The sequence below is a fragment of the Erinaceus europaeus genome, chromosome 9 (assembly GCF_950295315.1).
Source record: "Erinaceus europaeus chromosome 9, mEriEur2.1, whole genome shotgun sequence".
NCBI classification, from domain to species: domain Eukaryota; kingdom Metazoa; phylum Chordata; class Mammalia; order Eulipotyphla; family Erinaceidae; genus Erinaceus; species Erinaceus europaeus.
Window position 1 is genome coordinate 17974461 of NC_080170.1, and position 27059 is coordinate 18001519.

Here is a 27059-nt window from a genome sequence, read left to right on the forward strand (position 1 = left end):
AATTACTGGCCCATATTTGCTCTATTATAGTTTGGTGGGAAAAAAGCAATAATGGAGCTGGGGCCCTAGTCAGGGAGTCCTGAGAATCCCGAACAGACATGATGGGCATAGACCTCGAATAAATTCCTCTCCCCAATGTCACCAGTCATCTCTGTCAGGAACAACACAATAGACCCCTTTGTGGGCCACAATAGGATCTTGCCTTCAACTTGATGAAAGACAGTAGAGAATGTTCCATCCTCTGAAGGGAGGCTGGACAACATATTCTATGCTCCCCCTAAAGAAGATGAGTCCTGAAATTGGGGCAGCTTGGAATGTTCCTACTCATGACCACAGAATGAGACCTCAGGTCTGCAGAGATGCAGAGGTCACATAGGCTCCTAAGCTGAATATGGACCAGCACCAGATCAGATAAAATAGATGCGGTTTATAGTCAATAATATCTATACACCTTTCCCATATTTGGGAGCTACTCTTTTCCCTGATCCAGCTTTCTGGTCCTTTTTCCAGCTATGACATCATCTCCCCAGACAATAACTAGGATCCACCTACATATCAAGTTTCAGGATCAGGGAATATATATATATATATATATATATATATATATATATATATATATATATATATATATATATATAACTAAAATAAGCCTACTAGCTATCTACAAAACAAAGAACCCCCCCCCTTTTCATCTGCTCCATTCCACCATTTAGGTTCATGATTAGTCAACATTTTATTTGGCTTTATATGTTAACTCTCTTTTCAGCCACCAGATCCGGATGCTACCATGATGCCAACCAGACTTCCCAGGACAGACAATCCCACCAGTGTGTCCTGGAGCCCCCAGTTCCCCAGAGCCCCACCCCACTAGGGAAAGAAAGAGACAGGAATATGGATCAACCTGTCAATGCCCATGTTCAGTGTGGAAGCAATTACAGAAGCCAGACCTTCCATCTTCTACACCCCATAATGACCCTGGGTCCATACTCCCAGAGGGATAAAGAATAGGAAAGCTATCAGGGGAGGGGATGGTATATAGTGTTCTGGTGATGGGAATTATGTAGAGTTGTACCCCTCTTATCCTGTGGTTTTGTCAGTGTTTCCTTTTTATAAATTAAAAAAAAATCTTATTCTTCTAATAGTCTTGTTATAATTGTCATGATCAAAATTCTGTGAAAATTTTGTGAATTAATTGAGTTTTTGTTATATAGTTTATTTTTCAATTTAAAAATGCTTTAGAATACGGTACTGGGACATATAGACAAATAAAATAAAATAAGAATGAAAGGTCACTAAATCATTGGTAACCCCAGACACCTTGCTACTCCTGTTACCAATATCTTTTTAAATTTTTTTATATTTATTTATTTTCCCTTTTGTTGCCCTTATTGTTTTTTATTATTGTTGTAATTGATGTCATCATTGTTGGATAGGACAGACAGAAATGGAGAGAGGAGGAGAAGAGAAAGATAGACACCTGCAGACCTGCTTCACCACCTGTGAAGCGACTCCCCTGCAGGTGGGGAGCCGGGGACTTGAACCTGAATTCTTAGTTGGTCCTTTGCACTTAGCGCCACCTGCACTTAACCCGCTATGCTATCGTCTGACTTCCTGTTACCAATGTTTGTTGTCTAGAATCTTTTCTATTAACATAGAGAATTTATTTTTAAATTGATGCTATATTTTTGTAATTTTATTTTTCTGAATAAATGATTATCTCCAAAAAAATCAGTAATGAAATAAAACCTAAGTTTTACTGGAAATAATTAATCTTTGATCCTCTGTTGGAAAAAAAAGTGTAGACAGATGATAGATGAGGGATAGATAGATGGTAGGTAGATAGAGAAAGAGATATAGACAGATGACTGATGCATGATAGATTGATTTATCAACTGATAGATATACATAAAAATATCCCACTGCTCTCTCTAGACTCAAACACATGTTCTTACAAGCACACATCTTATGTTCTACCCACAAAGAAACCTTTGATGTCACTACATTCATGTCTCTGCTCAAATCCCACCACAAATGAGCAGTTCTACACATGTTGTCTGAAGTTGCATCCAATGCCTTCCATGTAGCCCTTACCTTTTTCTATTTTCTTAAAACACAATAGTTTCTAATTAAAAAAATATATATGGGTTGTTTTTCACTGTTTGTCAATAATTTTTCAATGGAAGGAATGTATTTATCTCCACTATAAGAATACTTCAAACTCTAGATTCAATTACTTTTGGAAGAATGAGTAAATTCATTTAGCCTGGTGCCTAAATTTACAAAGAAAAAACCCCCACAAAATATAAATGGATAAATTCAGACTAAAGAAAGCAAATGTTTACAAAGTAAACATAGGATATATATATATATATATATATATATATGTATATATATATATATATATATTTTTTACTAAGGCAATTATGTCATTTAAAGATCATTCCAAAGGGATTTGAGAGATTGTCTTCTAGTGTCAAAGGCTTTGACTAGGACACAATCACTTCATTTTATTTCACTAGGTAAATATAAATAATTTTAACAATTTTCATTATAGTTCACTAGGACAAAATGAGATCCATCCATATATAAGAATTAATAATTCTATAATAAATGAGATGAAATATTATAGAGGTCTGGTAGGACCACAATTCACTCAAATATATCTTCATTCTACTAACATCTTTTGGATTTTCAGAGAATGTATACACACTCACACAGACACATGTATGCACAGATAAACATGCAGAGAGAGAGAGAGAATCTCACACATTACGTCCCTTGTCCTCTGGAAACTCCACTAAAGATATTGATTAATCACTGGAGAGATATATTCCCAACAGAGGAGCAGAAATATGTCATGATGGTAAATGACCCAACCCCTGGAGGATAGGGTGCATCCCTAATATATCCTGGTGACCATATATATTCTTCGTAATCCCCTGGTTAGTCCTGCAGGGTGATGTCGACATTTGACAACCACAATGCTTGACATCTCCTTTGATCCCAAACATCATCTCCATGGCTCCTGTCATTTCAATAATATTAAGTTGGAACTACACTTAGACAAAATAAGCAGAATGCAATATCAGGTAAGTACAGAAGACAAAGCACAAAGGAGATAGCATTCTCCAAATCTGCACAGTGTGTAGTTTCAGGCTCCCGGGGCTGGAAGAAGCAATCATCATTTCTCAGAACTTGTAGTTCACTGTGATACTACATAACTTGCAAACTTGCAGATAAGGTTGTCCCAAAACAACCAGAAATTCTTTGATTCATGCTCATAATAAATATAGCTCTGGCAAACTTCCATCTCAGAGTGTTTTTTAAATGTAAACATCCTGTACAAGATCTCTACTGTACCCAATTACCTTTACCCTCTTTATTGTTAGAATGATTAAGGATTAAACTTTTTAAATCTAAGCAAACTTTTAAGTTTTCTAGTTTATCAGAAAATATTAACAGCTATCAGAAGTTTAGTAGGAGGAACTGGGTTAATTTTGGGGCATAGAATTGCTCTAAGAATATGATACTCCATTTAAAATGACAGTTTACAACAGAAAAGAAAATTGACTTAGAATTTAGAGAGCTCACCTGGATAGTATGGCCAAGATGTGTAGACTACCTAGTTTGGAGCCCAGGCCCCACTTCACTGAATGAAGTTTCAGTGTTTTGGTATGTTTCCTTCTCTCCCTTGGTCTCACTACGTTTCTTCTTCTATCTAAGAAACATTGACTAGAAGTGGTGAAGTGCCGGTGACAACTACAACAAAAAGAAGTTAGACAGGGGTTAGACAGGGGCCCAGCAGTAGCAAAAATTGTTAAGTGAACATGTGTAAGGACCTGTTTAGAGCCCCTACTCCCCACCTGCAGAAGTAAAGCCTCACAAGTGATGAAGAAGGTCTGCAGATGTCTCTCTGTGTCTCCCCTTTCCTATCTCCCCTCTCAATTTCGCTCTGTCCCATATAATCAAAAATAATAATTTAGAAGAATTAAATATCAAAGGTATAATTACCTGCATATACTAATATTCTAATGTTTTTTATTTTTAAATAAGTTGTATTATCGGTTTATTTGTGGATAAAGACAAATAGAAATTGAGAGGAAAGGGAGATAGGAAGGGAGAGAGAGAGAGAGAGAGAGAGAGAGAGAGAGACCTTTAATACTGTTTCACGACCTGCAAGCTTTCCCCCTGCAGGTGGGGACCCTGGGCTCAAATTCAGGTCATTGCACATTGCAACATATGCACTCCTCCAGGTATACCACCACCTCCTCTCCCAATGAGTTTTTACTAGTATGGCATAGTAATGGCTGAAGAAGTGGGCATGGAACATCCATTTATTTGCAAATCTTGGTTCTACTAGTATCGCCAGGCATTGTTATTGGCAATATTGAAAAGTGCATTCCCTTGAGCTGCTGTCGTTTCCAGTGGAGGGAATGGGGATACAGAACTCTGGTGGTGGGAATGGTGTGGGGTTTTACCTGTTATCTTGTAATTTTGAATAAATATTAAATCACTAATAGACTCTTTAAAAATGCATTCCCTTGCCAGCTGTCATTAGAACACAGTTCTCTACAGTGAGTCTTGGTATCTGATTGTGTTCAAGTAGAATTTCCCCCCATTTTTTTGTATAAGGAAACACCAGGCATGCAATCCCTAGAGAAACACACTGTTTTTCTTGAGTTCACAAACAGATCAAGGGTGGAAGTACAGCAAGTACCCTTATTTACTCATTCATCCTTCTCTTTTTCTCTTAATTCCCTAGACTACCTGACCACCTCAGCACACATAACTGTAAGGTGGCTAGCTGCTTTCACCTTCTGTTGTCACTAAGTGCCAACAAAGTGAAATGAATCCAGGTCCACTGAGAATAAGTCCTTACAGGAGAAATCTGGAAGAAAACATGCAAATGTTGAAGTCTATACCAAATGATGACGAAGACACCTATGGAGACGAGTACAGACTTTAAAGAAAATGACTGTGTGTTTTTATTTTGTTCAGTAGTCTTCAGACAGGCAAGGCCAGCTGGACTGATTCAGTGAACAAAAATCTTCCCTGACTTCATTCGCATCTCCACTCTTCAGAGATAACCCATGGGTGGTGACGAATGTCTCCTGTGACCCAGTGAGAAAATACAGGGCTAGGAGCTCTCTCGTCCCCTTCTAGGTCTTAGTGGGATTTTTAAAGAAGATAAAACAAAATCAGCTTCTTGGTTCTGCCATCTCCTGAGAGTCATAAGTAATGTGGTAAGGCACCTGTTACAGTTTTTTAAAAGGAATTCATTTTAGGAAAAGAGAGAAGGGAAATGGAAATACTGATACTTATGCACACCTGTTGCTGGAAGAGTAAAAGTCTATGAATCTGACACTTATTCTTTACTTATTCTTAAGTGTTGCCTCGTGTTGCTGAACCGCAAATCAGAGTAACCAATATATCTCATCATTTACTTTTCTCTGAGTGCTGCTAACCCTAAAGTTGCACTTCCTATGACTTCATAAAGTGTTACCTTTGCAAAGGAAACCTTTTCATGGGGCATGAGCCATTGGACATTTGCATATGAACAGAAGTATGGACTCAGGCCTAGGCCAGGAAATTGACTTTAAGAAAGAGGGAAAGATAATGCATGCACATGTGTGTGGTTCTCAAATTATTATTTAGTTTTTCTTTCACAGATTCTATATAAAAGTGTGTATAAAATGCTTCATTTAAATAACTAAGTGATTAGAATGAAATTGTAAGGTCACAATGATTTCAAAATGACAATGTTTCTCATGGAAGTTAAAACTTAGACAACCTTTACTTCATATTACTCATTTTAAAGAATAAATTAATAATAACACTATTTCTGTAGATTATAATGATTAATAAATAATGATTAAATAATTTAATATCACTGTTGAATACAATTTTGGAAAAATATGATACAAGTAGGAATATTTTTTATGATTTATGAGTATAGAGTGTTTGAGTGGTAAAACAAACACATCATCATACACATGGTATATAATCTGAAAGGTTAACACTTTACTTTTAGGCCATACTGTTGTTCCTTAAATTTCTTTAATTCAAGAAATATTAAATATGAGGTCTAATACTTAATAGTATAAAAATGTATTACAATATTGCATGCTTCTTATCAAGAAATTTAGTCTGGTAACATAAAGGCATAGAAGACAATATCATTAATATTTTGTAAATGTTCCTATTGTAAACTACTAGCATTCTACAGTTAAGTGTTGAGTCACTGACAACTTTGGCTCCAGTGAAAAGACTGCCTTCCCATTTCTGAGACCTGAACTGGAACTACTACTTCCTATCAGTTATCTTTATTGCATGAAGAAATGGAACTGAGAAATGCCAGTGTAGGCACACATTTCATCTTGGTGGGCTTCTCAGACCAGCCCTGGCTAGAAGAAGTCCTTTTAGTCCTGGTCTCAGTCTTCTACATACTCACCCTGGTGGGCAATGGGACCATCATCCTGGTGTCTTGCCTGGATGCTCACCTCCACACTCCCATGTATTTCTTCCTCACCCACCTCTCCATGGTTGACCTTTGCCACATGACAACTATCGCACCACAGATGATATTCAACCTTCAAGGTCATGACAAATCCATTAGCTTTGTGGGCTGTGTGGTACAGTTCTTCAACACCTTAGGGCTGGGGGGCACTGAGTGTGTCCTCCTGGCCTTCATGGCATATGATCGCTATGCCGCCATCTGCCAGCCCCTGCATTATGTGAATTTGATGCCACCCCACCTTTGCTGTTCCCTTGCAGGAGCTTCATGGGCAATTGGCTTTGGGAACTCTGTTGTGCACACAGCATACGGTATGTCATTGCCTCGCTGTGGACACATCAAGATCCACCATTTCTACTGTGAGTCAGTCCCAACGCTGCAGCTGGTCTGTGGGAACATCACTGCTTACAAAAAGGTGATTTTTGTTGAGTGTGTTATGCTTATAATTTTTCCATTGTTGTTCATAGTAGTGTCATATGGATGCATTGCCTGGACAGTGATAGGTATTAAGTCATCTGAAGGCAGAAAAAAGGCATTTGGGACTTGTGGGTCCCACCTCACAGTGGTTTCTATCTTCTATACCACCCTTATCTATATGTATATAAAGCCCAAACAGGCTGTCTCTAAGCATGTTGACAAATTTGTGGCCCTCTTTTATAACCTTGTCCCCCCTGTTATAAACCCTCTCATCTATACCTTGAGAAACAAAGATGCAAAAGGTGCAGTAAGAAGGCTATTTCTGGGGAGGAAGTGGAGAAAAATGTAGTCTCTTGCTGGAAGTATTAGAAATGAAGGCAAACCCAATAAGAAAAAAAACTGAAATTTAATGGAGAAAATAGATGTTTGTTCTTCTAAAATTCAATATAAGTTATTATTCAGTGAGGTAAATAATGCCAGAATGGAAGGAATGTTGTTACTGCAGAGTAAGCACAGACATGTTGCTGCTTGTTTTTTCTCCACCCGTATAATGATGACTTCCAGGTAGTACAAGTAAATAAAAGTCAATAAAGTGTAAGTTGAGTGTGTTTGCATCTCATCTTCCTTCCAGACCTCATGCTCTTGGATATCAAACTTGTTTCTTTACTTTCCTTTAGACTCTGAAGATACACACTATTAAAACTCATGAAATAACTAGCTGACACTTATTGCATAATAGTTGTTACAACAGATCCATGAAGTCAATTACCAGAGGAACTTAAGGACACTGTATTTTACTAAAGTAAATAAATAAATACATAAACACATAAATAAAAGCAATGAAAAGGCCAATTTTGACTATATGTAGCTTGTCAGGGAAAATCTTATAAAGTCCTACCTTTCAAAATTAAACTTTTTGTGTTGAAGAAATCATACACTCACATTCATTTTTACCAATAAAATAAGAGAACATATGAAACCTTTACCTATTTTCCCAAACAGTTACATTTTCAAAAAAAGAATATTAACCAGCCAAACTTTCCCTAAGATTTAATGAATTCATGGTGGATATTGTGGAGGGGGGTTGCAGTGGTAGAACTATGACCCTGTAATCTTACAGTGTTGTATACAATATACCCACTAGTAAAAATGTTAACAAAAAAGGGATTTAACAAATGATACAGTCTAAGTCAATTACCAGTGGTCCTTAGGTCACTTTCACAGACCAGTCACTTGGCTCCTGCCTAACCCTGTTCTGTCCTTAACCCAGACTCCAGTAATCCACTCTTCATTTCCATAAATTGGTAATTTGTATAATACTATACAAACGGAACCATATAGTAGATAAACTAATGCAACTGACTTTATTAAAATTCAGCATAATTCTCTAAAACTACTCCAAGTTTTCTTAAACTCTGTTCTTCAATGTTTATGAATGTTCCCACTTGCTTTAAAATATACACAACAGAGAATTTACCATTTCTTCTGATTTATTTTTATGAGAGGGAGAATGAGAGGGAGAGATTAGAACAACATCTCTCTGACATATGGTGGTGCTGTAGTTTGAATCTAAGGTTTCTGGGGTCTCAGTGTACACAATTTCAGTGTACAGCAACTGCTCCTATCCCCAGCCAAGTTTTTACTATTTTAATCAACTTTAACTTCATAGAAATATAGTATTGAGTACACTAACACTGTGCAAAACCATTACTTTCATCTATTCCATCTGGTCCTTCTTTGCCCAAACTAGAATTTTATGGGCCCAGCACGCTTCCACTGTGCTACTCTGTTATCTCCAAACTAGAATTTTAAAGCCACTAAATAAATCCATTTCTTCTTCCAACCATTTAGAACCAACATTATACTTCATTCCTATTGATTTAATACTCTAGATGCCTCAGATAACTGGAGTCATACAGTATAGTTCTTGTGATTGAGTTATTTTACTTCGCAAAATGTTTTCAAGGTCCATCTGTGCTGTAACCTGTGTCAGAATTTCATTGTTTCAAGTCTGAGTAATACTGACACATGTATTATAAAATCAGAATATATACATTTGGTGTATATACATAACACATATACACCATATTGTGTACATGTGGACATGCCATAGACTTTTTATTTGCCTCCAGGGTTATTGCCATGACAAATCCATTGCTCCTGGAGGTCTTTTTTTCCCATTTTATTGGATAGGACAGACAGAAATTGAAAAAAGAGGTGGAGACAGAGAGGGAGAGAGAAAGATAGTCACCTGCAGACCTGCTTCCCCAATTGTGAAGCGACTCCCCTGCAAGTAGGGAGTTGGGGGCTCTAACCGGGATCCTTGTGCAGGTCCTTGTACCTAACACTGTGTGCTTAGCCAGATGCACCACTGCCCGGCCCTACCATAGACCATTTTTAGTCACCCATCTGTTCATAAGCACTGGACTCATGAGCTGATCTTACATTTTAACTGTGATAAACTCTTGGATAGTTAATTCTTTCCTTTTATTTATCTTGGCTTTCTGGTTTCTCTCATTAGAAAGAGTAAATATGTTTAATCTCACTAGTGACTACTGCAAATCCTAGAAAAACCAAAAATAGGGAAAGATCATAATAGATAGCATAATGGTTATGAAACAGACTCTCATGCCTGAGGCTCTCAAGTCCTGATTAAATGCCCTGCACCACCAGAAGCCAGAACTGAGCAGTAAATGAAAAAAAAAAAATCGAAAAAAAATGCACTCACTGGCAATATTCCCTGGCTACCTGCATGGCCTTCATGAAGTGAAGGTTGGGCACATTCTTGTCTGAGAGCTCAGGGTGTTTGGGCATATGGACTTTCTTCTTAGACAGGCTGGAAGTATGGAACAAGCTGCCAACATCCATGTTCAATGGGGAAGCAATTACAGAAACCATACCTTCAACCTGCACCCCACAAGGACCTTAGGTCCATACTCCCAGATGGTTAAAGAATTGGAAAGCTATCAGGGGAGGGGATGGGATACATAGTTCTGGTGGTGGGAATTGTGTGAAGTTGAACCCCTTTTAACCTATGGTTTAGTCTATGTTTCCTTTTTTATAAATAAAAAATTAAAAATAATAATCAATTAATTAAAATTTAAAAAAGAAAAATATGCATCACAACTTTAAGATGAAAATGTTTTCTGGGGAGTAAATTTAGGCTATTGAGATTTCACACCACAATATTTCATTTATTAAAAATAAGATCAAAAGATATTTTTCTTAAATGATATTTCCTATACCCAGTGCCATAAAGCCATGTGTATGCTTTTTTTTGTCAAATCCTTAAGCATATTTTATTTTCTTTAAACACTACAACTGGTCTCAGCCTACTTGATCACACTTTCTAATGTTAGAAGTCTTTTGAGTGTATTTTATTTAGTTTATTTTAACACATATTAATGTAAAAATTGCATATGATTTTATCTTATTGATTTTTGTAATAGTGATGAGAATATTATAATGCATAAAATTAAAAGAGTAATTATATAAAAATGTATAAAGCATCTTCTGCTACTCTCTGGGCTTGTACAAACAGAAATATGGAAGCTGTCACTAGTAAATCATGAAATATCACTAAAGGTCTAAAGAGCCCCACAAGTAACCAATGATCTAAGATCATGAAGTTAACGGATTACTGTTTGAGGTAAAGCTCTATAGTAATGGTATCCATCCAACTTACAGTCTTGCAATCTGCCTACTCAAGGCGGCTTTCATGTCTTTGTTTCTCAGACTGTAGATGATGGGGTTCAAGGTGGGGGGGACAACTGCATAGAACACAGAAAGGAAAAGATCCAAAATGGAGGGAGAACTAGAGATTGGCTTCACATAGGCAATACTACCTGACAGCATAAACAGTGTGACAACCACAAGATGTGGAATGCAAGTGGAAAAAGGTTTTGATCTCCCTTCCTTTGATGGAATTTTCAGTATGGTGCAAAAAATATACACATAGGAGAGAGTAATGGAAAAGAAGCAGATATTCACAAGACTTGTAATAAAAATCATGACGCCACTCTCAATGATGATATCTTCGGCATCTAAGAGATTTATGAGCTGTGGAACATTGCAGTAAAACTGGTTCACTCTGTTAGACCCACAGAATGGCAATGAGAAAGTAGCAATTACATGCATGAGTCCACAGATTGCTCCACTCAGCCATGACATGGCCATCATCCTCACACAGGTACCTTGGTTCATGATGACCTCATAGTGTAAGGGCTGGCAGATGGCCACATAGCGGTCATAGGACATGACAGTAAGAATGACTGTCTCAGTGCATGCCAAGTCAAGGAAGAAGAAGACTTGCAGAGCACATCCCATAAAAGAAATAGCGGTATCATGGGTCAAGGAACTGACTATAGATTTGGGGACAGTGACTGAGATATAACAAAAATCTAAGAAAGACAAGTTTCTCAAAAAGAAATACATTGGTGTTTGTAAGTGAACATCCAGAGAGGTGAGTATGACAATGAGGACATTGCCCATGAAAGCCAACAGATAGATTAGTAGAAATAGAACAGCATGCACTATCTGAATCTCCCAGATGTCTGAAAATCCCATGAGGAGAAAGTTGGCAACTTCAGTTCTGTTCAGATCATTTGTGCTTGTTCCATTTCTTCCTAGGGAGAGAGAACAGTGGGTTAAATAGATATGTAATGTACATGGTTACTCAAAATGGCATCTTTAAGGTTAATCAGTTTGAGATATTCAAAGAAACATCCTGCTTATTTTAAGTGTGAATGCTATCTTTCTAAATCTGATTTTCAGGAGCACAGTACAGCAGACACAGAAAATCTCCTCAATAAACACACAGTGACAGGTGAGTTGTTTGGCTTCTGTAGACAGCCAAAATGCAAAATTAAAAAGCAAAGATTATAACAATGAAGAAAAAACATAGTGCTAAAAATAGTGAACATCATACATATCTGGATATCAAAACAGTAATGGTATGATTTCCATTTTTACTAAAATCTCTTCCTTCAAGTCTTACTATTTTCTCCTTATGGTGAGTGTCTTAAATTATAGAATTTTACATAATTTTTCATAATTCTTTTAGTTTGGGTAAAAGGTAGAGTGTCAGTTGTAATCTGTACAAGACTATTTATGGATTATTTATTGAAATTCTAGTTGCAATTCTCCTAATAATGCCAAACTTCTTAAACACTTCACATAATGATAAATTCCTAGGAAACTGTTTCTGAAGAAATGTTTATCCTCAAGCAGCTTGCTAGAGAAAAAGCAAAGTAAAACCTTAGCTGGAGTCCAACATATAAACTGTAAGAGACAGTACCAGGCCATAATATTGGGGAGTTATTGTTAAGTGAGATAGCCAGAAAGAGAAGGATGAATATGGGACAATCTCTCTCACAAGCAGAAGTCGAAAAATGGGGCTGGGTGGTGGCGCACCTGGTTAAGTGCACGTATTACAATGAGCAAGGACCCAGGTTTGAGCCCCCGGCCCCCACCTGCAGGGGGAAAGCTTTACAAGTGGTGAAGCAGGGCTACAGGTGTATCTCTGTCTCTCTCCCTCTTTATCACCCCCTTCCCTCTTGATTTCTGGCTGTCTCTATCCAATAAATAAAGATAATAAAAAAAAGAAGTTGAAAAATAAGAACAGAAGGGAAAACACAAAGGAGAACTTGGACTGGAGTTGTTATATTGCATCAAAGTAGAGGACTCTGGGGCAATGGAGAGTATTCAGGTACTGGAACATGATGGCAGAGGAGGACCTAGGTGGGGAGCTGCTGTGCTAAGTGGAAAACTGACAAATGTTATACAGATACCAACTTCTGTAGTTTTCTGTCAAATGAAAACTACTAACTGTCCCAATAAAGGAAAAAGAAAAATTCCATTTTAAGATAAAAAAAAAACATTCCCAATCCAAAAAAAATTCTCATTTTCTTTGTATACCATCTCTCCTTTTGCCAATGCCTACCCTCGACAAATGATGATTAGCCTGATTTTCTACTGCTGGTGCAATAACATAGGAAGGAAGAGCTTGAAGGAATGAATCAGTGGAGTGTCACGCTACTGGGAAATCATGCATTTCCACTATTCCTGGCTTACTTACTGCATGGTGTGGGCTGACTCCCACTGAACTGGGTCATTGAGAAATTTCAGTAGTTCACAATGTTGAACTTCTTTTACTGGATCAGGAACTTCAATTTATCTGAATATACCTGTCAGATAAAGTTGGAAAACGCTGTTATCTCTCACTGTGGCTGTTTCTTTAAGTCAGGACTGAAAACTTCTGTGTGTTCTCTCTGATCTAGAAAAATAAACCTGTTGTGTTCTGAGTCTTGATAACAATGACTGGCTAACATATAAGATATAATGCAAAAATTTCTCATATTCTAAAGACTGTGGACATAACATTTCCTGTATTTTAAATACTGTAAGTCCTTTGGGGGGCAAGAAACAACACAATAATTTGATTAATCCCAGTGGAAGGCAACAGAATGAACATTGTTTTTTTTAACATGAGAGATAAAACAAGGAAAATAAATTGAACAAGACACCACAGGCTCAAAGAGGAAGAGATCTGAGCTAACAGAAAATAAAATGATCAATAACAGCATGTGAACAACAGGCATGAAGCAATCAGAGATCCTGGTTCTAGATCTCTATTCCAGATATTTTCTCTATTTTAATTTTTAATAAGGGCTACATTCTAGTCTTTTTAAAATTTATTTTATTTTTATATTATAGAATTACATGTCTACAAGGGTTTTGAATCTACACCATTCCCACCACCAAAGTTCTGAATCTTCAGTCTCTCCCCACTGCAATCTACCACAGTTCCCCTAAAATTGTAGACATGGTCCAACCATCTTCTCTACAGTTATTTGTCCACATTTATACATAGTAGCTCCTTCTTATTTAAATCCACTCTTCCCGCCTAAGCCACTCATAACACTGTAACCACCTCCATATGCCCCTCTCCTTTTCCTTCTGTCTCTCTGGGTGCTGATGCAGCTGAAGTTCAGAGCCCTCTTATCTTCATCCTATCACTTCTTCCCCACTGGGAGTATGGTTAAAGGTTGTTTATGGGGAGCAGAAGGTAAGAGTTCTGGTTTCTGTAGCTGCTTCTCCTCTGAGCATGGACATTGACAGGTTGGTCCATAACCCCAGCCTGTTTCTATCTTTCCATAGCTATGGAGATGTGAGAGTCCAAGAAACATTGGTGAGGTCGTCTGCCCAGAGAAGTTGGGATGGAGTCATGGTAGAATCTGTAACATGGTATCTGGTAGGTGGTATGACCTGAGTTGAGACAAGATGGTTAATGAACAGGAGCCCAAAGTAAGATTAGAGCAGATGAGATTAGGGATTTTAGGGTAAAAGAAAGCTAGGAGATCCATTTTAAGCATGTTCGTAGGGGTATACAATTATAGTATTAAAGTAGTTTTGCCTGAGTTTGGTACCCAGCCTGAGGTTGGATAAGAATATTGTTCTCAAAGAATGGTGTCAGAGTAGACAAAAGGGCTAGAAAGTTGGATTAGGGCAGGTAGTAGCTCCCATTTTTATTTTTTTAAAAATGTGTGGCTAAAATTAACTATTTACCTCCATCTACCTGCTCCAGGGCCCATACATAAATACATATTTATATTTAGTGCAAGAGCCTGTATAACTTATTTTTCTTTTTTTTCCAGATTTATTATTTTTTAATTTTTTTTTTAATTTGTAAAAAGGAAACATTGACTAAACCATAAGATAAGAGGGGTACACCTACACACAATTCTCACCACTAGAACTCTGTATCCCATATCCTTCCCTGATAGCTTTCCAATTATTTAATCCTCTGGGAGCATGGACCCAAGGTCATTGTAGAATGCAGAAGGTGGAAGGTCTGGCTTCCATAATTGCTTCCCTGCAGAACATGGGGGTAGACAGGTCGCTACATATCCCAAGCCTGTCTCTCTCTTTTCCTAGTGGGGAAGGGCTCTGGAGAAGCAGAGCTCCAGGACACATTGGTGTGGTTGTATGTCCTGGGAAGTCTGGTTGATATAGTGCTAGCATCTGGCACCTGGTGGTTGAAAAGATAGTTAACATACAAAGCCAAACAAATTGTTGACCAATCATAGACCTACAGGATGGAATAGTGCAGATGAAGAGTTGGGGGGTCCTCCATTTTGTAGATAGCTAGTAGGCATATTTTAGTTATATTCCAAAGGGCCTGTGAACCTGTATAACTTCTACAACCCTATTGATATGAGCTTATAGCTCATGTTTACATCAGAAGAACATTTCCAGTTACACTAATTTCAGAACTAGTCTTTTTCAAATGGCAAAGCAGGATACCCCCAGCTTCCCTCCAGAGACTGGGGCTAATCCTACTGCCATTGTTTTATGGTAGAGCCAAGGTCATGAGATGGCCCACAAAATGCTGTTTCTTATGGAAACAACCAGTGGTAGTGGAGAGAGGAACCCTTTAGAAGTCAAGGCCCATCATATGTGTATGGGAATCCAAGGATTCCCTAACTAGGGCCCCAGATGATCAAGTGGTGTGATAGTGACCAAACAGGCCACTATTATTAAGTGAGCTAGTCTCTTGCCCTTATCCAGCTTTTGTAGTCCTTTCTTTATCTGATTATCTTAGATTTTTCTCTCAGTTGTTTAGGCATTGAATATCATTTGTTGAGCCCTACCAGAGTTAGGTTTTGGGGATCTGTCTTCTTTGGGCCTTTCTGCTAGTCTGTCCTGCTAATTTGGTCTAAATCTAATCAGTTACAGAATGTATGATGCCTTCTTTAGGCACTTCAACCATTATTAAGCACTTTGACTTTGAGTTATATGATTGTCCTTTGTTTATGGATATGTGTAGACGTATATCCAGTACCCTAAACCCTAGCCTAATCTGATATCTGTTGCTTAGTTAAATGATGTGCCATCTAACTTGAATATAGGTAGTCCCATCTGTTAGGAAAGATCTCACCAGATTTGAATAGTTGTGAGGTTGACTTCTCAGGCTGGTATCTCTAGTTGCAGTCCACAGTAGGATTTAAATAGCAATTAATATATGCATATATATATATATATATATATATATATTTCACTATGCTTTGAACCCTTTTAGTGGTATCTGAACCTCTTTGTATTTTACATACTTACAATATCAATTGGTCTTGACCTGTCTGGCCTAAAGCTATAGTTGATTTAGATGTTTGCAGAGCTATATTTTCGGATATATTTTTAGAGATCCATGAACAATTAATCCCCTTATCAGAGTTTGATCATTTTGCAAATCTAAGGTAAATATTAGCAAAGGCTAATATTTGTGCTTAGGGCTATAGTCTAGGCAGTCAGGAAACTTGAGATATTAAATCTATCCACCACCCCCACATGTTTTATTAATATTGATATAACTAAATAGTAATAAGACTAGAATTCACATCTTCACCACTACCAAAAGTCTATGTCCTCCCCCCTCTCCCATAGCTGAATCAAATTTATACACAAAAATAAAAATTTTCAATGAAAAATTAAAATTGAGTCTGCATGGAGCTTTGGTTGACTCTTTGATATTTAATCTACTTTTGGGTGTGCCTATTACTGTTTAGTCATGTAAATTATCCACAAATTAAGCCATGACAATTGAAGTAGATTTCTGTTATTTATAAAAAAGTTTGTCATGTTTTAAAAACCATGTCACAAGAATATATTTTAACAAATCTAAAAGTCTAATTTATTCAGTTCTACATTTAATTCAGTGTCTTGAATTTCACCTCACAGTCTAAAAGATGTCATCCTTCATCTTCACAAACCGTGACCATTGTGGTGTTTCAATTCTCTTCCTCATTTATAATTGGTTTTGTTGACATTGTTATTCACATAAATTAGTTATGTATTATAAATATTAGTTCTTTGATGTTGAAATGGGTCATGGATCATTTTCTCTGACTTGCGATTCTTTTCTGCTTGGAGTATACTGATCAATGAGAATTCTTTATAATTTTTCAGTGAAATCTCCACTTTTCAGATTTGTCTTTTTTTTTTTTTTCATAACTACTGCTGGGAAGGCTATACCTCTGTCAAGCCTGACAATCACCTGAAGCTTTTCTCAAATATTCTGTGACTGTACTCACTCTGCAATTTTACTCTCACTTAGAGTCAAATTCTTAAGCCTGGATGTTTTCTTTGATTCGTCAGTTCTCTTGATTGGTGCCTATAGCTTTATTGCTCTCCCCAGGTAATGCTAACCCTCACATTTGTGGTCTCTTCCTGGCCATGGGCCTTTGCTTTCTGTACAGGTTAACCAATAGGGCCAAAGCTGTCACTTATCCAAATGGTGTGCCGGAGGATGGGGAAGATATAATGTGGAGGGCCTTTGATGTGGTGCCCATGAGGTAGACAGTAGGATTTGATTTTTTCCATGGTTTTCTTTTTTTTTTTTTAATTTTTTATTTAAGAAAGGATTAGTGAACAAAAGCATAAGGTAGGAGGGGTACAACTCCACACAATTCCCAACACCCAATCCCCATAACCCACCCCCTCCCCTGATAGCTTTCCCATTCTCTATCCCTCTGGGAGCATGGACCCAGGGTCGTTGAGGGATGCAGAAGGTAGAAGGTCTGGCTTCTGTAATTGCTTCCCCGCTGAACATGGGCGTTGACTGGTCGGTCCATACCCCCAGTCTGCCTCTCTCTTTGCCTAGTAGGGTGTGACTCTGGGGAAGCTGAGCTCCAGGACACATTGGTGGGGTCTTCAATCCAGGGAAGCCTAGCCAGCATCCTGGTGGCATCTGGAACCTGGTGATTGAAAACAGAGTTAACATATGAAGCCAAACAATTTGTTGAGCAATCATAGATCCCAAGCTTGGAATAGTGGAGAGGAAGTGTTAGGGAGGTACTCACTGCAAACTCTAGTGTAGTCCTGCTTTCAGGTATATATTTTGCAGTAGTTTATGGATACGTGTGCACATAAGCTCTCTCTCACAGAAACTGGTGTATATCTAGGTTATGGGACTTTGTTAGAAAGTGAACTACCTGAGATGAAATTAGAGTGTACTATTAAAGGAAAGGTCTCACCCGAGTAATGAAGCTGAAGGGTTGTCATTCCACACGTGAAGTCTCTGGATACATTCTGAGGTGAAGCATGTTGAGGTAGCAATCGTTGCTTTGGTTAGGTTGTGATCGGCAGATGCAATGTTATTTGGTTTGGATTGGGAGATGCATACGGGAAAGTGGGCCCTATCCAAGGGTTCCAGGACTGGGGGAAGTAGGGGCTCTATAGTGAAGATGTGAGGTTCCTGCTATCTTAGGGTTCAAAAAGACACTCAATAGTTAATATTATCATCACATTATTTGTTAATTGGGTTAACTTTGAAAAGTCCCTTTGTTATGGTTTGCTGGACAGTACCCAGTATCTTGTATATAGCTGTGCTATTGGAAGCTTCTAATCTACTTGGTCTAGGCTTTTGAGAGAGTCCGCATATCAAATACATAGCCTATATATTAAAAAGATTCAGTTTGTCTTTTGAGAAACTTTGAGACATACAATTGATTTACCCCTCTCATATTAATTAGCAACTGATTTATATGTCTACATTTTACTAGGAGTGTACATAAACACCATTCCCACCACCAAAGGACTGTGACCCATCCCTCCCGCCCACTCCCACCCCCCACTGGCCCAGGAAGCTACATGCCTACCCCTCACCACTGGGTTTTTACTTTGGTGCCCTACTTACAATTTGATCAGGTCCTGCTTTTAGTTTCCCTTTCAGATCTTCTTAGTCAGCTTCTGTTGATGAGTGGGATCATCCCATACTCATCTTTATCTTTCTGACTTAGTTCACTTAACATAATTCCTTCTAGCTCTGTCCAAGATGGGTCAGAGAATGTGGGCTCACTGTTCTTGATAGCTGCATAGTATTCCATTGTGTATATATACCACAGCTTTCTCAGCCACTCATCTGTTGTTGGGCACCTGGGTTGCTTCCAGGTTTTAGCTATCATGAATTGTGCTGCTATGAACATAGGAGTACACACCTCTTTTTGGTTGGGTGTTATGGAGTCCTTGGGGTATAACCCCAGGAGAGGAATTATTGGGTCGTATGGAAGGTCCATGTCTAGCCTTCTGAGAGTTTTCCAGACTGCTCTCCACAGAGGCTGTACCAATTTACATTCCCACCAGCAATGTAAAAGGGTTCCTCTGTCCCCACATCCTCTCCAGCATTTGTTGCTGCTGTCCTTTTTGATGTATGCCATTCTTACAGGAGTGAGGTGGTATCTTAGTGTTGTCTTGATTTGCATTTCTCTGATAATCAGTGACCTAGAGCAGTTTTTCATATGTTTGTTAGCCTTTTGGATCTCCTCTGTAGTGAATGTTTTGTTCATTTCCTCTGCCCATTTTTGGATGGGGTCATTTGCTTTTTTGCGGCTAAGTTTGCTGAGCTCTTTATTTATTTTGGTGATTAGTTTCTTGTCTGATGTCTGGCATGTGAAGATCTTCTCCCATTCTGTGAGGGGTCTCCCTGTTTGTTTAATAGTTTCTTTGGATGTGCAGAAGCTTTTCAATTTGATGTAGTCCCATTGGTTTGTTTCTGCTTTGGTCTTCCTTGCAATTGGGTTTGATTCATCAAAGATGTCCTTGAGGTGTATGTGGGAAAGTGTTTTACCAATGTTTTCCTCTAAGTATTTGATTGTTTCTGGTCTGACATCTAGGTCTTTGATCCCTTTGGGGTTGATTTTTGTTTCTGATGAGATAAAGTGGTTCAATTTCATTCTTCTGCATGTTTCAACCCAGTTTTTCCAGCACCATTTATTGAAGAGAGCCTCCTTCTTCCATTTAATCCTTTGGGCCCCCTTATCAAAGATTAGATGCCCATAGGTGTTGGGATTTACTTCTGGGCTTTCAATTCTGTTCCACTGGTCTGTATGCCTATTTTTGTTCCAGTACCATGCTGTTTTGATGATGATGGCTTTATAATATAGTTTAAGGTCTGGGAGTGTGATGCCTCCATTTCTGTTTCTTTTCCTTAAGATGGTTTGGGCAATTCTAGGTGTTTTCAGGTTCCAGATAAATGATTGTAGCGTTTGTTCTATTCTCTTAAAGAAGCCTGGTGGAACTTTGATGGGTATTGCATTAAATTTGTATATGGCTCTGGGGAGAATATTCATTTTGATGATATTTATTCTTCCAATCCATGAGCATGGGATATCTTTCCATTTCTTGGTATCAGTTTCTATCTCCTTGAGTAGCGACTCATAGTTTTCAGTATACAAGTCTTTCACTTCTTTGGTCAACTTTATTCCTAGGTATTTGATTGATTTTGCTGAAACAGTAAATGGGAGTGATTTCTGGATGTCTTCTTCTTCAGATTTAGTGCTTGCATAAAGAAATGCCACTGATTTTTGTACATTGATTTTGTAGCCTGATACCTTGCTATATTGCCTAACAACTTCCAGTAATTTTCTACTGGATTCTTTAGGTCTTTCTATGTATACTATCATATCATCTGCAAATAGTGAGAGCTTGACTTCTTCCCTTCCAATCTGTATCCCTTTGATTTCTTTCTCTAGCCTGATTGCTATGGCAAGAACTTCCAATACTATGTTGAAGAGTAACGGTGACAGTGGACAGCCCTGTCTAGTCCCCGATCTGAGGGGGAATGCTTTCAGCTTCTCTCCATTGAGTATGATGTTGGCTGTAGGTTTGCTATATATAGACTCCACTATATTGAGGAATTTCCCATCTATTCCCATTTTTTGTAGAGTTTTGAGCATGAATGGGTGTTGGATTTTGTCAAAGGCTTTCTCTGCATCTATTGAGATAATCATGTGGTTTTTGGCTTTGCTTTTATTGATGTGATGAATGACATTGATTGATTTACGGATGTTGAACCAGCCTTGCATTCCTGGGATGAATCCCACTTGGTCATGATGAACAATCTTTTTGATGTGTTGCTGTATCCGGTTGGCCAAGATCTTGTTTAATATTTTGGCATCTATGTTCATCAGAGATATTGGTCTGTAGTTTTCCTTTTTTGTTCTGTCCCTATCAGCTTTTGGTATCAGGGTGATGTTGGCTTCATAAAAGGTGGAAGAGAGTATTCCTGTTTCTTCAATCTTATGGAATAGCTTAAGAAGTATGGGTATTAACTGTTTCCTGAAAGTTTTGTAGAATTCATTTGTGAAGCCATCTGGTCCAGGACTTTTGTTGTTGGGGAGATTCTTAATAACGGTTTCAATTTCTTTGTCTGTGATTGGTGCATTTAGATTTTGTAGTTCTTCTTGGTTCAGTTTTGGAAGTGCATAGGTTTCTAGGAATTGTTCCATTTCTTCCAGATTCTCTAGCTTGGTGGCATATAGTTCTTTATAGAAGTTTCGCAGAATTCTCTGGATTTCTGTGGTGTCAGTTGTGATATCTCCTGCATCGTTTACAATTCTATTAATTTGAGTCTTCTCTCTTTTTTGTTTGGTGAGTCTGGCTAGGGGTTTGTCAATTTTGTTTAATCTTTCAAAGAACCAACATTTGGCTTCATTGATCTTTTGTATGGTTCTTTTATTTTCGATGTTGTTTATTTCTGCTCTAACTTTAGTGATTTCTGTCCTTCTGGTTGCTTTAGGGTTCCTTTGTTCCTCTTCCTCTAAGTCCTTGAGGTGTGTAGTAAGGTCGTTCATTTGGGCTTCTTCTTGGTGTTTAATATGTGATTGTATGGCTATAAGTTTCCCTCTCAGTACTGCTTTTGCTGTGTCCCAAATATTTTGATAGGTTGTGTCTTCATTTTCATTAGTTTCCAGGAACATTTGAATTTCCTGTTTGAGTGAGTCTCTGACCCAGTGGTTCTTAAGGAGCATGTTGTTTAGTTTCCAAATTCTATGTCTTTTAATAATTTTCCGTTTGTTGTTAAAAGTTAGTTTTACTCCACTGTGGTCTGAGAAGATACTTGGGATGATTTCAATGCTCTTGAATTTATTGATGCTGTCTTTGTGGCCTAACATGTGGTCTATCCTTGAGTATGTGTTATGTGGATTTGAAAAGAAGGTGTATTCCAGTTTTTTGGGGTGGAGGAGTCTGAAAATGTCCAAGAGGTCTAGTCTGTCAATCTCTTCATTCAATTCTCTTGTATCTTTATTGGTTCTCTGCTTTGTTGATCTGTCTAAGTGTGAGAGTGGGGTATTGAAGTCTCCCACTATTATTGTATTACTATTGATGTATTTTTGAAATTCTTTCAGTAGGTGTTTAATGTATTTAGATGGTCCCTCATTGGGTGCATAGATGTTAATAATTGTTAAGTCTTCTTGGCTGATTGATCCTCTAATCATTATGTAATGTCCTTGCCTATCTTTTATTACTTTATTTAATTTAAAATCTATCGTGTCTGAGATGAGAATGGCTGTTCCTGCCCTTTTTTGTGGACCGTTAGCCTGTATGATAGTTTTCCATCCTTTCACTTTAAGTCTGTGTTTATCTTGTTGTGACAGATGGGATTCTTGCAAGCAGCATATGGTTGGGTTATGTTTTCTGATCCATCCCCCCACCCTGTGCCTTTTGATGGGTGAGTTTAAGCCATTGACATTTATTGATATTATGGATTTAATGTATTGTAGTGCCATTGTTCTAAAAAACGATTTGTTTACTCTGATATATTACAAGTATTATAGTGATGTTCTTGTTTATAAGAGGTCTTTTAGTACCTCTTTCAGGGCCGGCTTGGTGATAGTTGCCTCCTTTAACTGTTGTTTGTCTAAGAAGGTTTTGATCCCTCCATCTAGCTTGAATGAAAGTCTAGCAGGATATATTATCCTTGGTTGAAACCCTTTTTCATTCAGGGCTCGATAGATATCTTGCCACTCCCTTCTGGCTTTTAGAGTTTGAGTGGAGAAATCTGCAGAAAGTCTTATGGGTTTTCCCCTGTATGTGACTTTTTGTTTCTCTCTTGCAGCCTTTAGGATCCTTTCTTTATCCTTACTTCTTCTCATTGTGACTATGATGTGTCTTGGTGTTTTCAGGTCTGGGTTGATTCTGTTTGGTACTCTCTGGGCCTCTTGCACCTTGATATCCTTTCTGTTATTCAGGTCTGGGAAATTTTCTTGTATTATTTCCTCTAGAATGTTTGCTTCCCCTTCCTCTCTTTCTTCCTCTGGCAGGCTAATTATACGAATGTTACTTCTTTTGAGATCATCCCATATGTCTCTGTTGTTGTTTTCAGTGTCTCTCAATCTCTTTTTAAGCTCTTTCACTTCTTTCTTAGTTTTCTCTAACTCATCCTCTGTCTGACTAATTCTGTTTTCTGCTTCTGTTAGTCTGCTTTCCCTTGCCTCAGCTTCTTTCTTCATTACAGCTATTTCAGCTTTCAGTTCTCTAATTGCCTCAAGATAATCAGTATTTTCCTTGGGTGTCTCAACTGTTGTTTCCCTAATACTGCCATTCCTTTCCTCCAATGTTGTTTTCATTTCTGTGATTAATAAGTTTATTATTGCTTGCATACTTTTCTTATCTATGGTTACTTCTGATTGATTTATGGTTTCTTCTGGGCTCTTGTCTTCATTCATTGGGGTAGCAGTTTTATTTGTTTTTAATCTACCCATATTTTTTTTATTTATGTGTTTCTCTCTCTCTCTTTTTTTTTTAATGCTCTGTTGTTCCTCAGTTGTTGTGTTGTGAGCACAAGTAGCACTGTACTAAATACCTTTATGACAATTGCACTCACCAACCTCCGGAATTACAGTAGCAACTGAAGTAAGTATTGAAGGAGTTTAATCATTACCAGTTAGCCAAAAAATTTCTCCAGTCCGTGAAAAAATAGTAACCAAATCCCAGTGAAGAAAGAGAAAAGAAAGAGAGGATAGCAAGAATAGACAGTTATGCAAATCTACTATCCAGTGTATATTATAGGGGTAACAAGAGTGTAAAGGGAACTAGAGCAGAGATACACACATAGAAAGTCCACTCTGGGTCAGATTTCTTCCCCAAAGTAATTCACAAATTCAGAAAGGCAAAGAAGAAAGAAGTGTATGACAGGATAAAAAAAAATAGTAATAATAAAAAATAAAAAAGAGATAAAGAGAGATAAGAGAGAGAAAAGGGAGAATATAAGAAGAAGGGTTGTAATTAAAGAGCAGTGCGAGGAACTTCCCAAATGTGTATCAGTGAGTTTAAAAAAAAAAAAAAAAACCCTGTTTGGTGGTATGGGGTATCCTGCTAGTAGCTGGTCCCAGGCACTGTTTATGGTGGGGCGGGGGGAGCGGCGGGAAGGATGTATGCTTGAAAATTAAAAGGAAGAAAAAAGATTTTTTTCCCCTACTCTAATTCTTAACCCAAATTAAGTTATAGACACCTTGGTATGACCGCTGTGGCCCCTTATTGGCTGGCCTGCTAAAGGCAGAAAATCCTATTGTTTACACGAGATGTGTCCGGAGCTCAAAGGCTAGCCGCTTCTCTGTAGTCCACCATCTTCCGGGAAACCCCCCCTCCAGACTTTTTTAAAGGATTTCTCAAAAATGAAAACTAGCTCCAAATCCTTTGATCCAATGAGAGCTATACTCAAGAAGTCTTTGGATCTGCTCTCAGGGTCGCGGTGGACCCTGGATTCTCCCAAGAGGAAGCCCCCGAGCTAAAGTGCTCTCTCAGGGTCCTCTGCCCGCCGCGCTCTGCAACGGCGGAGGAGCCGCCTTCCTGGGTGGGCGGAGGACAATGCCCGGCGCACTCTCCTTGCCCGGCGCCCTGGGAATTCTGGAGCCCCGCTAGTCCGTGTCACCTTTACTCTAATTCTTAACCCAAATTAAATTGTACCCACTCTTTGGTGTCACCCCTTATTAACTGGCCTGCTAAAGGCAGAAAATCCTACCGTTGCCGACGATGCGGTCAGAGCGCTCGCTGTCAGCAACTTCTCAGGCCGCCATCTTCCTCTCCCTCCTTTCCATGGTTTTCTAAGGTACCTGACATGGTCCCCAAAAGTTTCCTCAGTCATATTGCATGAGGTAGTATTTTTAAAGTATTTTATTATGGAAATAATTACAACAAAACTGTCACATAAGCACAATTTCTTAGCTGTGGTCTGTTGCAGCAAAGCCAAAGACTCTTGGTAAGGGAAGTCAAGAGGGGGTTCAGAGGATGTTGAGGACCCAGTGCACCAGCCCATGGTAGTGAGAGAAGACTTAGGTTGGTGATGGGAGTTGTGTGCAAATACCTGCCACAGAGAGGTAAGAAATAACAAAGTAGTATTTTTAAGGGTCTCATAGCCAACTGAGATACTGTAATTAGTTCTTGGATCACTGTAGGCTACAGGGCTTGGAAGCAAGTCTCAGTGCCCTTTGCCCTGTGCACAAGTAGGTGGATACTTCCTTAACATGTTGGCATCAGGTCCTGGATCCCACAGTATTTCCAAAGGCAGCACTTTAGCCCACTCAACCAGGACCTTATTCATACAAGTTGAGGAATCAACTATTGAGCTTAACTCCCTGGACTGAGAGCTTTCTGTTTTGTTTTATTTTGCTTTGCTTTGCTTTGCCTTGCTTTTCTGCTAACTATGGAGACAAGGATGTTTTATAAAGTCATGTGGGTTAAGTGAACCATGAAAGTGAATGGTCTCATATTCCTTGAGATCATGTGTTGTTGGCCAGCAAAATAGCTCACTTGAAAGATGTGCTGTTTTGCCAAATTGTGTGTTGTATTGCTACACCGTGACCAACAAGATGTTAACCTCACCCAAGTCTTCAGTTTCACAGGTTAGCCGCATTTGGTAATCTCAGTTCTCATTTGGAATCTTAGGGCTTGTTTCCATCTGACTTTGGCTTTTTGCTTTGTGATTTGTGGCTGTTGCTTGTCTTTTATGCCCCACATGTGAGAAAAATTATCTGATTTTTTTACATCCTCCTGACTCACTTTGCTTAACATGACCCTCTCTTGTTCCCTCCATTTTGAAAGGCACTTTAATCTTGTGTTGTATTGTATGACTTTTTTTTACTGATGCAACTTTATTGTACAAAACTATACACATTGTAGAATTATGTCTATTTATGATCTGTGTTATCAGGTTATACCTTCTAGCAAAATGTCAAGGTGCCTTCACTGCAGTCTGTTGGAGACACCCCTGATTTCTTGATGCCTATTATTTGATGTTGGAGACCCCTGAATTATATATAATATATAATATATTATACATATTATATATTTTACATATATATTATAATATATAATACCTATCACTTACTTTTTAAAAAATGTATCATTTTTATTTATTGGATAGAGACAGCCTCAGAAGAGAGATAGAAGTACACCTATAGTTCTACTTCAGCACTCACAAAGCTTTCCCCCTCCATCTGGGGACCAGGAGCTCGAACCTGGGTCTTTGAGCACTGTAACATGAGCGCTCAACCAGGTGCCACCACCCGGCCCTACCTGTTATTTATTGATGAAAGCTTGCTTTGTTGATTGTTTGCTTTCTCAGTTAATGACAGCTAAATCTAGAGCAAAAGGAATGTTTGACCACCTGCAGTCACTCATGTTCCTTTCTGACTACAGCTCCTGCTCTCTGATGGCCATCTGTGAGGGGACACAAGAACAGCTGGGCCAACAAGCCCCTGAAAGCAAGAAGGCCTAATGCTCAAACTGTGACAAACACTGCTGCCTTTCACAGGCTAAAAAATGATGATAAGGAAAAAATGTATCTTTATAGTATAGCCAGAGGGCTATGTGACAATGCTTTAGTGGTCTAGAAATAGCTGTTATAATTAGTGTGCCAATGCAGAAATGCTTCTGGTGGTCTTATTCCATGCTCTGTTGTAATGTAGACTTTAATTAATAAATACACTTCCTGGGCCAGTGGGGGGTGGGAGTGGGTGGGAGTGGGTGGGAGGGATGGGTCACTGTCTTTTGGTGGTGGCAATGGTGTTTATGTACACTCCTAGTAAAATGTAGTCATATAAATCACTAGTTAATTAATACGAGGGGGGAATTAATTGTATGTCTTGAAGTTTCTTAAAAAACAAACTGAATCTTTTTAATATATAGGCTGTGTAATTGATATGCAGACTCTCTCAAAAACCTAGACCAAATAGATCAGAAGCAACCAAGAGCACAGCTATATACAAGGTACTGGGTACTGTACAAACCCTAACAAAAGGACTTTTCAAAGTTAAACCAATTACCAAATAATGTGATGATAACATTAACTATC

At 38.3% G+C, this 27059-nt stretch overlaps 2 protein-coding genes across 2 annotated transcripts; one reads left to right on the forward strand and one right to left on the reverse strand.

Annotated features, from left to right (window-relative positions):
• Positions 1–6338: 6338 nt before the first annotated feature.
• LOC103127584 (olfactory receptor 2W3-like) lies at positions 6339–7280 on the forward strand. The gene has a single exon (XM_007538479.1). It carries the CDS (start codon positions 6339–6341, stop codon positions 7278–7280), a length of 942 nt encoding a protein of 313 aa, XP_007538541.1.
• A 2375-nt stretch (positions 7281–9655) lies between these two features.
• On the reverse strand, positions 9656–25619 carry LOC103127583 (olfactory receptor 14L1-like). The gene is made up of 3 exons (XM_060197079.1): positions 25589–25619; positions 10617–11556; positions 9656–9767 (listed from the first exon to the last, which is right to left on the reverse strand). The coding sequence occupies exons 1-3, from the start codon at positions 25617–25619 to the stop codon at positions 9656–9658; spliced, it is 1083 nt and encodes a 360-aa protein (XP_060053062.1).
• Between the last annotated feature and the right edge of the window lie 1440 nt (positions 25620–27059).